General features: G+C 48.4%; 1 protein-coding gene across 2 annotated transcripts in view; it reads right to left on the bottom strand.

Annotated features, from left to right (window-relative positions):
* Positions 1-12,989: 12,989 nt before the first annotated feature.
* MRPS23 (mitochondrial ribosomal protein S23) overlaps positions 12,990-13,543 on the bottom strand; it is a 4,516-nt gene continuing 3,962 nt past the window's right edge. Inside the window, exon 5 of one of the 2 annotated variants that reach the window (XM_014544829.1) lies at positions 12,990-13,367. In XM_014544829.1, the coding sequence (XP_014400315.1) occupies positions 13,221-13,367 (147 nt within the window). In that variant the 3' untranslated portion in view covers positions 12,990-13,220. Of the gene's footprint in view, positions 13,374-13,543 lie in introns of both variants that reach the window. The other variant, XM_014544828.1, reaches the window with a different exon arrangement.

The following is a 13,543-nucleotide window of genomic DNA, read 5'->3' as shown; positions in this document are numbered from 1 at the left end:
CACAGAAGGCTGGGTTAGGGTCCTCAAACGAAGGGGGGACCTAGAGGTGGGAAGGGAAGATCATAAGAGTCACCCCAGTATCAGGCTCACTGGCTCTGCCAAGAGCGGCTGTACAACCTGGCCAATCATGCCAGCTCCTGGCTGGTTTTCTCAGCTGGAAAATGACAATAATAATAATAATAATGCCTGTCTCACAATGGTGTCGTATGGATTCAATAAGACTAAATAATACATGCAGAGCCTTTAGCACAATGTTAAGCGTCTGATAAACAGGATGATTATTATTGTCCCTAAGATGCTGATGTCCTCAGACACACGCACACATGTTCACCAGACAGCCCCCTCTTCTCCACACATGCACACGGACCTAGACAAGAACCATGCCCCCCGTTAATGATGATTTGAATAAATCACTCCATTCCGATGGTCTGGCTGCTAAGGACATCATTCTGAAGAACTTAAAGGCAGGCCTCCTGGGTTTTATCTCCTTTAACTCGTTCTGTGACCTACAAATTGGAAGGAGGACAATCATTCAGATGTGGACAGGGCCTGGAGATCCTCCCCGATATAAGATAGCCCCGCAGCCATGGGGCAGGTCCTGCTGTTGGGATAAAGCAGAAGGCTGTTTGAAAATAATCAAAAATTCTCTCAGGAAGCCCAATTATATTTTTACATCAGGAATCAAAATGCCGGTGCCGCAGCCTTCAGCCTATCATTCACAGACCTTTTATCCTGTAATTAAGCCAGATCTGCTGCTGGGCTAATTCTTCCCTGAATGACACCACCCTTTGAGCCAGCCCGTATGTCGGCAGAAGACTTCACTCTGATGATCTATTACACCAATACATCACCGCAGTGAGCTGCCTCCTTAATGATTTATCCATAACACATCATCAGAGTGAGGCGCACTCGTAATATATTGCTCAATAAGTCTGCGGTGGCCACGGGGAAAGCCAGGAGCAGCAGCTGAGTCGGTGCCCTTACATGGCTGGTGTCAGCCCGCGGGGCCATGCTGGGCTCTCCCTCCCTAAACAAATGTTTATGTAGGTGGGAGGGCTCCCGTGCCAATAGCCTTTTAAAATATGAAGAACCATGACCTTAAGAAAGGCCTATAAATCCAGAGCAGAAAGGCCCACAGTGGGTAGTGGAGTCCACCCCTCTCAGCCTGTCAAATAGGCAGAAAGCATTTTTCTTTCGGCTCTGACTTAGCAGAAGGCCAGGGCCACGGCACCGCACAACCCCAAGGGGCGCCTTTGCATTGTAGTCCGTGCAAACGGTACCTCCTAGAGTTGTGCAACGTGCAGGCCGCGCCACCTCACATGGCAGCCCTGTAGGAGGCCCTGGTCAACAGCAAGAGACTTCTGGTATCCGACTGCCTGTTTGAATCAAGGTTCTGGGAATAACCCTATTTCATGGGCTTGCTGTGAAATTGCACAAGGTCATGTATGTAGAGCACCTATCACATAGGAAGCACTCGGCAAATGCCAGGCACGACTGACAGCAACTTTAACAAATCCCAAGAGCCAGGAAAGCTGTAGTTCTAGGGCTGGTAGCAGGCAGACCTTGTGTATTGCGTTCTTCATCCTGTGGGGCCCTAATTTTTATGTATGTACTAGAGGTCTGGTGCACGAAATTCATGCACAGGTAGGGTCCCTAGGCCTGGCTGGCGATCAGGGCTGATCTGTGAAGCAACGGGCGGGGCGATCGGGGCCCCCACTCACACCTACCTTGACCTGGCACCACCCGCTCGTTGATCGCCACGCCGGTTGACCCACAGATGGAGACCGGTGGGGCGGTGCGGGGCCCTCGCTCACACCCACCTTAGCCTGGCGCCGCCCGCTCACCTGTTCCACCATCCCGCTTCGGTCCTGCTCTCCACCAACCTCCCATGTCCCCTGCCCTGCCCCTTCCCCCCACTGGCCTGGCCCAATCGGCCCCCATTGGGGCCAGCCAGCCAAACCCCATCCATGCACGAATTCGTGCACTGGGCCTCTAGTACAGCAGTCGCCAACTGGTGGTCTGTGAGGTCTGAAAGCTTGGCAGCCACTGATTTAAGGAAACCTTTGGAGCAGTGATCACAAACCGGTGATCCACGGACCACTGGTGGTTCGTGAGATTCAAAAGGTTGGCGGCTGCTGCTCTAGTAAATATATAACAATGATAGCCAGCTCTCTGATTGTATAACAATGCACCGGGCATGTTTTAAATGCTTTATGGCTACTAAATTATTTAATCTTCATTAGCTATCATTAGCCCCATTTTGGATATGAGGAAACTGAGGCAGAGAGAGGTTAAGTAATATGCCCAACATCACAGAACTAGTGGTAAGTGGCAGAGCTAGAGTTTGAACCCTGGTAGTCTGGCCCCAGGGCCATGCTCTTAAACACCACCTAATATCTATCTAGTCTTACAGTGGAATACTATACAGCAGTGAAAACAGATGAACTGAGTGCTGTGAGCCGCTCCAGCAAATTAACTGAACCTAGGGAGGGGGTCAGTGGAACCCCTGACCTATAGCCTGCAGGTCAAAAGCACCAGTGATGCCCTTGGCTTCCAAGTGGCATCTACAATGTGTCTGTGCATATCTGGGGGTGGGGGGGGGAGCAGTCTTGTGGGGCTGAGCCCTTAATCTGCAGGATCTCTGGATAGATGGTGTCAGAACTGAATTAAATTGTAGGATACCCAGCTGGTGTCACAGAAATGTGCTTGTTGTGGGGGGAAATCCCCACACATCTGGTGACTGCAAGGAAAGTGTTGTATGTGAGCAGTAAAGGAGACTCACAGGGGAGAAACACACAGCAGGGAAGCCTGGATTAGTCCTATAGAGGAAGGTAGAAAACTGAGTTTTCCCCTCACAGCAATGCTCCAGAGGAACCATACTAGCTCCCTAGGGCTGCCATAACCAATCGCCACAAATCGAGTAATTTATTCCTTCACAGTTCTGGAGGCCAGAAGTCTGGAATCCATGTTATCAGGTCCACTGTCTCGGTATCGCAGTGATTGTGTTCGGGTAACCTTTGTTTTACTTAATAATGCCACATTCACGTCACTTTTATTATAGTATAACTAGAGGCCCGGCACACAAAATTCATGCAAGGGGTCCCTAAGCCTGACCTGTGATCAGAGCCATCTTTCCCAGCTGCCCACACCAGCCCTTCCCCCCGCCACCACCCACCCCTGGTCCCCCATTTGCCATCGGGTGATCGATGCCTGACAGTCGGGGGAAGAGACCGAGAGATCAGCTGTTCCCACCCACTCGCTGACCCAGCCCTGCCACAGGTTGCCCTCTGCGTGTGGGGCGACTGGCGGGGCAGGGGCCTTGGCCTAGCGCCACCCACATCTCCCGCCACCCAACCCTGGTTCCCCATTTGCCATCAGGCAGTTGGAGCCTGCCAGCCAGGGAAAGGGACTGAGAGGTGGTCAGTGTGCCTCATAGTGACTGGTCCAGCAGTCATTCTGGTGGTTTGCCGTTAGGGTCAATTTGCATATTACCCTTTTATTATATAGGATAGAGGCCTGGTGCATGGGTGAGGGCCAGCTGGCCTGCCCTCAGGATGGGGGTCCCCGCTGGGGGGAGGGGCTGGCCAGGGCAAGGGGCTTTGAGAGGTTTGCAGGCCGGCCATGTCCCCGATTGGGGTGGGGGTCCCCACTGCGGGGGCGGGGCCAGCCTGGGCGAGGGGCTGGTAGTTCTGGTCTCTGATCATTCTAGTCGTTCTGCTGTTTGGTCGCTGGGCTTTTATTATATAGGATTGTTGTTTATTATTAGTAGCTGTTGTTCATCTCTTAGTGTGCCTAATTTATAAGCTAAACTTTGCCATAGGTCTGTATGTATAGGAAAAAAACAGCACAGAGAGGGTTTGATACTATCCTTGGTTTCAGGCATCCACTGGGGATCTTAGAACATATCCCGCAGATAAAGGGAGATGACTGTGGTTGGATGACTCCAATCTCTGCCTCTGTCTTCACGTGGCTGTCTTCCATCTTTGTGTGTGTGTGTGTGTGTGTGTGTGTGTGTGTGTGTGTGTTTCCAAATCTGTCTCTCTTTCTAAGGACTTTAGTTACTGGATTAGGGGCCCAGGCTAATCCAGTGTGACCTCATCTTAACTTGATTACATCTACAAAGACCCTATTGCCAAATAAGGTCACATTCAATTAGAACTTCAGCATATCTTTTGGGGGCGACACAACCCAACCCAAAACTGAACCTCAATAAGTATTACTACACAGAGGAACTAGAGTGGGAGAGAGAATCTAAATTAGCTAAATCCTCATCAACCTTAGCAGAAAGCCGAGAGACAATGACTGCAGTTGGTAAAACAAGCATGATGGTATAAGTGGGGATTATTTGTGTGAAGGTGATCACCAGAAGCACTAAAAACTGACATGGTTAACAGTGGTCGGCCCCAGGGACAGGCCTGCGGCAGGAAGATGTGGAGAGCCTGTTTAGGGGACTTTGGGGAAATTTGAATATGGACTGGTTATTAGGTGATATTACATAATTACTGTTCATTACCATTTTGTTAAACTTTCTAATGGTATTATGTTGATGTAAGAAAAGGTCTTATTCTTCAGAGAAGCAGGTTGAAGCCTTGGGTGAGAAGTCATAGCTACACCTGCTTTAAAATCCTTCAGAAAAAAATACAGATGAGCAAATATGGCAAAACATTAATAATGGTTAAGTCTAAATGAAGAACATCAGAACATCTGGAGGACCAGTTTATTTGCTCTACTTTTACGAGTGGTTCCACTATCAAAATTTTAAAAGTGGAGAGATTTTAAATAAGTCTTGGAATGTGCTTGCTCTCCATACCCTTTCACTCTTCTTGAACCTGTAGACACAAAGAATAGGACCTCTGAGGTCTTGTAGTTCAATCCCCTTAGGTTACAAATGGCTAGAAAGGTGTTATGACAACCAAGTCACAAAGCCAATTAGTGGGTGAGCTGGGACCAGGGTCTCCAGGAGCCTCATCCAGGGCTCCATCTACTGTTCCATCCATTGCCTACCTCAGTTAGCAGCTAAAGGAGCTATTTTTTAGGTCAGTAAGCAATGGTGGTAGCTTTTTTTTTTTTTTTCTTAAATGCAGACATTGCCCATGGGTCCTTGAGTTCTTGTATATAAGAAATCTTGATTATACCCTGGAAGTTTTATTCTCTTCAACGTGCCAGTAAAGTATACTTGAGTCCTTTAGCTCTTAAATTAACCCCTTTGGGGTTTAGCAATGCGTGTCAGCTGAGCAATAAGCATCTATCATCTGTCTTTCATTAATATTCATCATAAGTGGCCAACAGCTCACGGGAACTAAGTCCTGCAGATGAGATTTTTCCTAAATTTGAACTTCTTGACTTTACGGGTATTCAAAGTGCTTAAGAAGCCAGTCTAGACACTACAGTCATCAAAAGGGAAGGAATAAGCAGTTGTGATCTTGAGAACACGCTGTATTGGAGGTTAACTAGTTGCCCAGAAAGCCAGGCGAGACACGGCTAGCATGTGCAGGACTGTAGAACATTCTGGTGCCCTGTGTCTGTCTGCAGCTCAGGTTCCCAGACTCCTCCTACCCATCTGGCCTGTCTCCCACCGCCCTTTCTCCTCTCTCACATCCAAAAGTAAGAAGGTTAGGGATGTGGCAGGGTTGGCAAAAACAAGCTTTACCTTAGGATTTAAACTGGAATTTTCTTGTTCTAACAAGAGGCAGGGTATGACTGGACAGGGAAACCAGGAGACAGGACTCAGGCACCCTCACCGAGGTGTGCCAGATGCAGGTATGGAGCCCTCCCTTTCCCCAGGCTGAAAAGGAGGACCCAGCCTATGGGATCCTCAAAGGACGATCCAGCAGCACTGGAAACACAGCCATTGTCCCTGAATTATACCCTTCGGGAGCTAGAAGCCTTGATGAATCAGTGACATAGAGGCCAGGGCAGGGGTGTGGTTTAGTGGGAAGCCAGGCCTGAAGAAGGGATGAGTTCCTGAAGGGCGAGGAGGCTGTGGCCCGCTGCTGAGCTGGAGCAGGGCTGTTACTTCACTCGGCAGGAGTCAGGGGAAGCTAGGGATAAAGTTCAGGATGTTCCTCTCTCCATGTTAGTATTCAGGAGATAAGCCTTAGCATGCTTAGGGTGTGAGCCTCCCATGTGATCAGAGGCAGTTCACCTGCAGACAGACCAGGGTCAACTGGAATGAGAGAGGCACAGGACAGCGAGAAGGCCATGCATAGATCCTTCTGGCCCTCCAGACCACTCTCCCACCCTCCCACCCCTCACAAGGAGGAGGACCAGAGGGAGTTCCAGAAACTCCTGCCCCAATTGCTGAGCAGCTGCGGGGTTCCAGGAACAATGTCTCTGAGGTTGGACCCATTTTCTTTATTGGGCCTCTAGGTAGTGACCCTCTCTCTCCTCTCCACAATCTGGGGTGCAGGGCGGAAGGAAGAAAGGAGATAAGTTTACCATAAGGAGAGCAGGAAGGGCATCAATGAGGAAGGAAAGAGACAGAAGGAATGTTATGAAGACACTTGGAGCCCAGTGCGCAATTCGAAATCACGCAGCGCCGCCCACCCTCGAGTCGCAGGTCCGGCCCTGCCTTGTTCCCCGGGCCCCACAGCCACAGCCACTGCTGATAGGCCCTCCCCCAGCACAGGCACGCGGAGGCCCCTGCCACCCTACCCCCAATGCTGCGCGCGCAACCTCCTCCTGTCTGGTCAACCTGTTATGGTGTCTTGGTTAATTAGCATATTTCTCTATTGTATATATAGATTGGTTTCTACACACACACACACACACACACACACACACACAATCTGCCTAAGAAATCCTATCCTATATAATAAAACCCTAATATGCAAATCGACTGAACAGCCGAACGACTGGTCGCTATGACGCACACTGACCACCAGGGGGCAGATGCTCAATGCAAGAGCTGCCCCCTGGTGGTCAGTGCGCTCCCACAGAGGGAGCCGCTCAGCCAGAAGCTGGGCTCACAGCTGGTGAGTACAGCGGCAGTGACGGGAGCCTCTCCTGCCTCCGTGGCAGCGCTAAGGACCCCGGGGAACAGGCCTAAGCTGTCAGGTAGACATCCCCCACGGGTCCCAGACTGCAAGAGGGCACAGGCCAGGCTGAGGGGACCGCCCCCCCCAAGGGCACAAATGTCGTGCACCAGGCCTCTAGTAACTAAATAAAAGCAAATTTTTCAGTGAAAGCTAGCAGCATTGTAAGTTCCAATAATGAACAAGTTCCCAGGATGTTCTTTAGTTTCCTCTTTTGTCTTTAAAAAAAAAAATTTGATTGATTGATTGTTCTGGTGCTAGAAGGTTGGAGGAAGATAATGGAGAAAGCAACTACTTGGGGGGAGGGGATGAGAAAGGTAACTGGTTAAACTAGTGACTGCTAAAAAGGTACACAGAACCAGTTTTTCCTTTCTTCTCTGCTTTAATCCAGTGCACACTCGCCTCCACCCCGTGGGTATCAACAGTTGCTGAACCCCTTCCAAGCACTGAGCGCAAAGACTGGCTTGTGCCAAGAATTTTGCTCATGTTCTCACTAAGTCCATAAAACAACTTGGTGAGGTAGATGTTGGTGTTCCGGTTTTACAGATAAGGAAATTGAGGCTCAAGTTATTCACTCACTCACCTAATGTCACAAGACAAAGCAATCGATCGGGGGTTCTCTCCAAGGCCTGGGTTTTTTCCACTACTCCGCCCTGCCTCCCTCCCTCCGCCCTGCACAGCAAATTCACAGATGTGTGTCACTGCCAGGGAAGGTAAGAAAACACTGCTCAGGGCAGTCTCCAGGGGCTCAGCACAGTTAGCTCCTTCCTCTCCAGCTCATATTGTGATGCAAACAGGGCTGGTTCCCTTCCCCCCTAACCCCCAGGCCTTTGTCATTTGTCCTGCGGCCTAACCGCTCCCATCTCTACCCTATCCCACACACTCCAGGACCTCAGTTTCCTAAGTCTCAGCCAGAACATTATTTTACAAGGACACTCGCCAACCTTGAAAGACGAGGTACCCCGAGGCAAAGAAATAAAATTATTGTGGTTGAACAGCGTGATAGTGCAGCGCCATCTAGTGGTGCTGGGGCCCACGGCCCAGGCCCTGACATTTTCAAACAATCAATACCTCATTATTAACCATCATCACGACCTGGTGTTTACTTTTGGAGAAATGTTCAGTAGCAAGGGATGCCCATGCACTTTTCTGCATGTTTCAGAAGCCTGCGATCCTAAATGCCACAACGACTGTTACACAGTGTCCTGCCCCAGAGCAAACAGGAGGGAGCGGGAATTGATTGTCTATCTTTTTCATCTGAGCTGCTCACCAAAAACAAAGCATCCCTTGAAGCCACTGACCTTTCACTAACTGCTGGGAGGAAAATGCTTGATAAATAATAAAGAGCCCACTACTGGATGGTGCTTAGAAGCATCTTTTAATTAAAAGAACTGAGCCACTAGAAGGTCAGGTGACTGACATTTAAGTCCCAGTCCAGTAAAAGCATCCATCGAGGGTAAAACTAGACCCAAAATGTGATTGCATTGTCAGCTAGCATTCGACAAGAATCCCCTCTCTGTAATCTGCACAGATGGAGGGGGCAGTGGCTGCTACATTTTGTAGGGGACATAACACTTAACTTCCTGCCTCCTTTGCCTTCCCCTAGCAACCTTTTCATCTTCGTGCTGCAGCAATAACCACTTGTCTGGCTCAGCATCTCCACAGATGCTGCTCCAGGGCTGGGCTCATCCAATCAGAGACCCGCCTGCCACACTGAGCGCTACCCTAGCAGTGACATGAAAGCCATTTCTTGTCTTTTCCACAGGAGAGCAGGTGCCCTTCCTCCATCAGCCAAGGTGACCTCAACCAAGTTGCTCACTGAACCTGCTCAAGCATCCATCTCGCTGAGCACCCTCAAAGACTCAAAACACACAGCTAAACTAGCTGGTCGGTCCTCCACCTTTTGGCTCTTCTGGAATAGAGTTCAGGAGCACAGAGACCAGGAACAAAGTAATAACCCTACCCCTTTACATGACTCACCTTCTCTTGTTCCTAGCTCTACAGTCCTCTAGCTGAGGCCAGCTTGTGTTAACTATCGCAGCCACGTCATGTCGCATACCCTTAGCTCCTATGCAGGCAGGAGAACTGCCAGCCCAGTTCTGAGTCAGGCATGGTCAAAGCTGAGAGCTGGGAAGGACGATGAGGCCTTGCACTCCTGTGTGCCTCGTCCGGATTCCCAAGAGCAGAGGCAGGCACCCGTGCGAGCCTCTGAGAAAATCTTGTCATCCCACTGGGATGACTTTGTTTAAAAAAAGAATCCAGTGAATGTTTTTAAGTAGTGAGCCATCATTTACTTAGAGAAAGGTATCATTTTAACAAAATTAGGAATCCCTAGGAGGCACCGATCTTTTTTCTGTAATAACATTTTCATTATCTGAGAACACTAAGTATTATACAAAATTACAAAAAGAATTGGGCTTGCCTTTTAAGGACACACAAATCAAGGGTCAGGTCTATCCAGCAAAAGCAAAAAGAGAACTCTCTAAAACCTGGAGAATCCAGGGCCACTTACATGGGCCTGGCCATTTAGACGATGGAAGATGTGGGACCTGTTCCCTTTGCTGGCTTTCTCATTCCTCCTGCCCTTTAACTGAGAGCATTCACCTGGCTCAGCCCCAACATCTGTGTCTCTCTATACTCCCCTTGGACAGCTCATTCATTCTCCTGGCTCCAATGCTTCCTCCCCTTCTCCCAACACCTGACCCATCTCACTGTCTGCCACTGGAACGTTGCTCTGTCACCTCTAACGCAGTATGTGAAGTACTGGAGCTCTTCCCCACCTGTTTGTTAGTGATGCTGGTCACTCAGGCTTACAACCTTGGAATCTCTGTCTCCCACTGGAATGGCTGCTCAGAGAACAAACTCTCTTCTTCCCACCTTCGTTGCCCACTCCCCCAACCACATTCTTTATATCACATCTGGGCAGATCTTCCTTTGATCTGACAGTTTTCACGACAGTACTTCCTTGTTCAAACTTTCTTATACCCAGCTGAATTCCTCTGTAGAGTTTCTGAGGCCACCATGATCAGATCCCATCCTACCCGGACAAACCTGCTTTCCACTCCTCCTCAAGCGTCAAAAAAGCACCTGTCACATATCTTACAAGTGGGCTTTGCATTCATTATACCCATTAATTCTCACGATACTAACTAGAAGCCCAAGAGACTGTGACAGGCACGAGGCCAAACCAGTAAAAATGGAGTAGCCAGAACTAGAACCCAGATCTTCAGCCTCGTCTTGTGCAAATTTCACTGTAACCAGGACACATGCCCTTCAGCTCAGCAAACCCGCGTGGAGGGCCTACTCCTGAAAGGCTGTGCCATGCCTCAGTGGGCTCAGTGGGTAAGAACTTCTGCCCTTGTTGACACTGACGTGGGAGAGAGTAGCTACATCTCTGGAACGAAGACCAGGTAAATCGGGCAGGAGTCCAAACAGTGGGCCAGGTGTGCCGGCTGCAGTCTGGAAGGGGCTCGAGACGTGATGTGAACATTAGGTAAAACTTCTGAGCGGAGATACCATTTGAAAAGGACAGTGAAGGCACAGTGGTGGCAGGGGGTTGCTCCTGGCAGCAGTAGCCACACACGCCACTTCAAACCCCCAAATTTCGCCTCCCCTTCAAGGCTCTCCGTGCAGTGTCCCCAGACTAGTCCATGGCCGATCTCTCCTCCTGACTCTCCACCATACTCTCATGATTATAAGGATTCCTGTTCATCTTATTATTTTGAAAGTCACGCTGGTCCTCCCAGTTAGACGTTAAGCTCCTTAAAGGCAAGAATGAGGTTCCACCTCCAAACAAGAGTCCGGGACCAACAGTAGGAAGAGTTCTGAATTCCCCAAGTGACTTCACACCGTTCACTGGGCTTCGGTCACTGGGATTCAACAAAAGAAGGTTTGCTCTACTAGTAAGGGTTGGTCTCTCCCCTTCTACCAGGCCCAGGCCTTCCTCGTGAGTCCGTCTGGCTTAACAAGATCCTGGTGAGTGGGCATTTTCATTCACGGCTGGTGGGAGGCTAAGTGAACAGTTTCCATGGAGGGTAATAACAAAATTGAAGATGAGCTATCTCTTGACCCAGCAATACCACTAAGAATGCACCCCACAGCTATACCAGCCTATTTGCAGCACAAGAAAATATAAAAACAACGCTTTTGTCAACTGGGCTCTGATTGGTCCACACAAAGGATCTCTGAGACAAATTAAGTGGAAAAGCAAGGTATAGGACAGTATGCATAGTGTCCCCGTGTGTATGCCCAAAATATTTCTGAAAAGGAAATGGTGATAGCAGTGGCCTTAGGGAAGAAAAAAATGGGTGGCTGGGGGACAGGCTGTCGCCTTTAAATTTTGAACCATTACATGTATAATTTTTGAAGAATTATGCAACAAATAGCTTTTTAAAACTTCAACATTATGGAGAAACTGCCCTTTATTGTTTTTTAATTGTCTTTTAATGTTTTGTACTTTTCACTGTACATTTCTCAGATTTATTCTTATATATTTCCTATTGATATTGTTACAAATGGTATTGGTTAATTTAAAAAATAAGAAACTGCCCATTAGGCCCCAGAAACATCAAGTTTAGAGAAGTAATGAGTGACCCCTGACTGTTCCTCTGAACAGAACCATCTCCTCCACCTGCTAAGTCCTCCTCCCAAGGTCTGGCCTGGCATTGAAACCAATGGTTGCCTGCTGTCGAATGGGTGAAATGTGCTGCCCCACCTAAAACAAGCATTCCCAAAGCAAGAATTGCAGAGATAAAGGTTGGGGAAGGGGCAGTGGGGGAAGCATATGGCTGAGAAGTGCTTTTGCCTAACGTAGTCACTCACCTTCCATTATCTGAGCACCATGTGCCAGGAGGGGTACAGGCTGAGATGTGTGCCCCACCCTTCGTCTACTAGGAGACAGAAGTGACTGTACACAAAGAACACAGGGTAGAAAATCTAAACAGGTTTTAAAATAAGAAATTTCTGAAGCAGTTTATTACCAGTAGCTGAAAACCACTTTTCCTACTCAGCTTCATCACAAATGCAAAGGGGACAATCTCAGAGCAATATGCCACTTACTATTCTTTATTTTTTCAGAGGAAGATAAAAAAATCAATGATCTGAGAAAATCATCGATCAGCTGCCTCCTGCACGCCCCCCACCAGGGATTGAGCCCAAAACCCAGGTATGTGTCCCAACCGGGTTCATGGGTCAACACTCAACCACCGAGGCACACCAGCCGGGCTCCTTGACACCAGGGAGGCCGGTGGAGAGCATCATCTGAATTGGCTGGCTCCCTCTTGGCAATCCAAGAGATGCATCTGGATTCAGTCTTGAGCTGGATGTAATTATTCACTCATTCAACAAAGCCTACTATGTGTAGGCCTGTGCTAATTGTCTCCAGCAGAGCCAATCCATGAGATTAAAGTTATAGTTTTGGCCTTTGGCTATTTTCACTGATCGGTTCTCACTCTTACCGAAAAGCATAAGTCAGGTTGGCCTCTCAAGTTGAAGGTCAATAGTTCCATAAGCAGCAAGTACAAAGAGTACCTGCACATAGAAACAACTGACCAAGGAGCCACATTATATGTATAAGTAAAAGTCTGATGGGTCCAGAGAAGAGAAACATACCAGAGAATAAGAAACAGCCAGCCCACATGTTTTTTTAAAGATTTTTTTATTAATTTTTTGTGAGAGAGGAAGGGAGAGGGAGAGAAACATCGATGTGAGAGCAACACATGGAACGGCTGCCTTCTGCACACCCCCTAGGATCCCGGGGATCGAGCCCTGATCGGGAATCACACTGCCAAGCTTTCCATGTGCAGAATGATGCCCAATGGCGCTGTACCAGCCAGGGCGCCAGCCACATGTTAACACCAAAACCCAAGCAAACCTGCTCAGAATGAGTCCCATTCAAACTGCGCTTATAAAGGTTTCCTGGTGCTATTTACAATGTTAAAGTAAATTTACATTATAAGCAGCTAAGGAATTCTTTATTGAAGAGCGTCCTAACATAAAAGTTCACATAACTGCTTCTTTCAAAGCATGATACTGAGCTTTATGACAACCTAGCAACAGGAACTAAAAGACGGCAAACATAAGGCCTTCGAGATCCAGAAACATTTACACAGCTTAACTGTTGAAAATAGTTCAACATTCATCCAGTGAGCACAGTTTGGATGTCAGTACACGTGGTATACAAGTTCTTCAGGGAGGTGAGGGGCCTTTCGACTGCTCTTCTGGTGCCTCCAAATGCTGGTCCTGTTGAACTTCCTTCAGAGGCTGGATTTTTTCCAACAAAGTTTGGAGTTTGACACCCGTGGGTTCAGATTTCGAGGAAACGTGACTACTGTCCTGTTGCTTAGAAGACCAGACAGAAGTATGTCACAAAGATGTTATTTTCACTCAAGTATTTGGCTGAAGCTATATGATTTAGGCACATTCTATCACCGACTCAAAAATTTAACATTAATATTTCAGGTCAGGGCGAGGGCAGGCTGGAAGAGGTCAATGGGGGGGGGGGGGGGGGG

Source organism: Myotis brandtii, unplaced genomic scaffold, assembly GCF_000412655.1.
Source record: "Myotis brandtii unplaced genomic scaffold, ASM41265v1 scaffold383, whole genome shotgun sequence".
Lineage (NCBI taxonomy): Eukaryota > Metazoa > Chordata > Mammalia > Chiroptera > Vespertilionidae > Myotis > Myotis brandtii.
The sequence above is the reverse complement of the archived record's forward strand: the minus strand, read 5'-3'. Positions and strand labels throughout refer to the sequence as shown.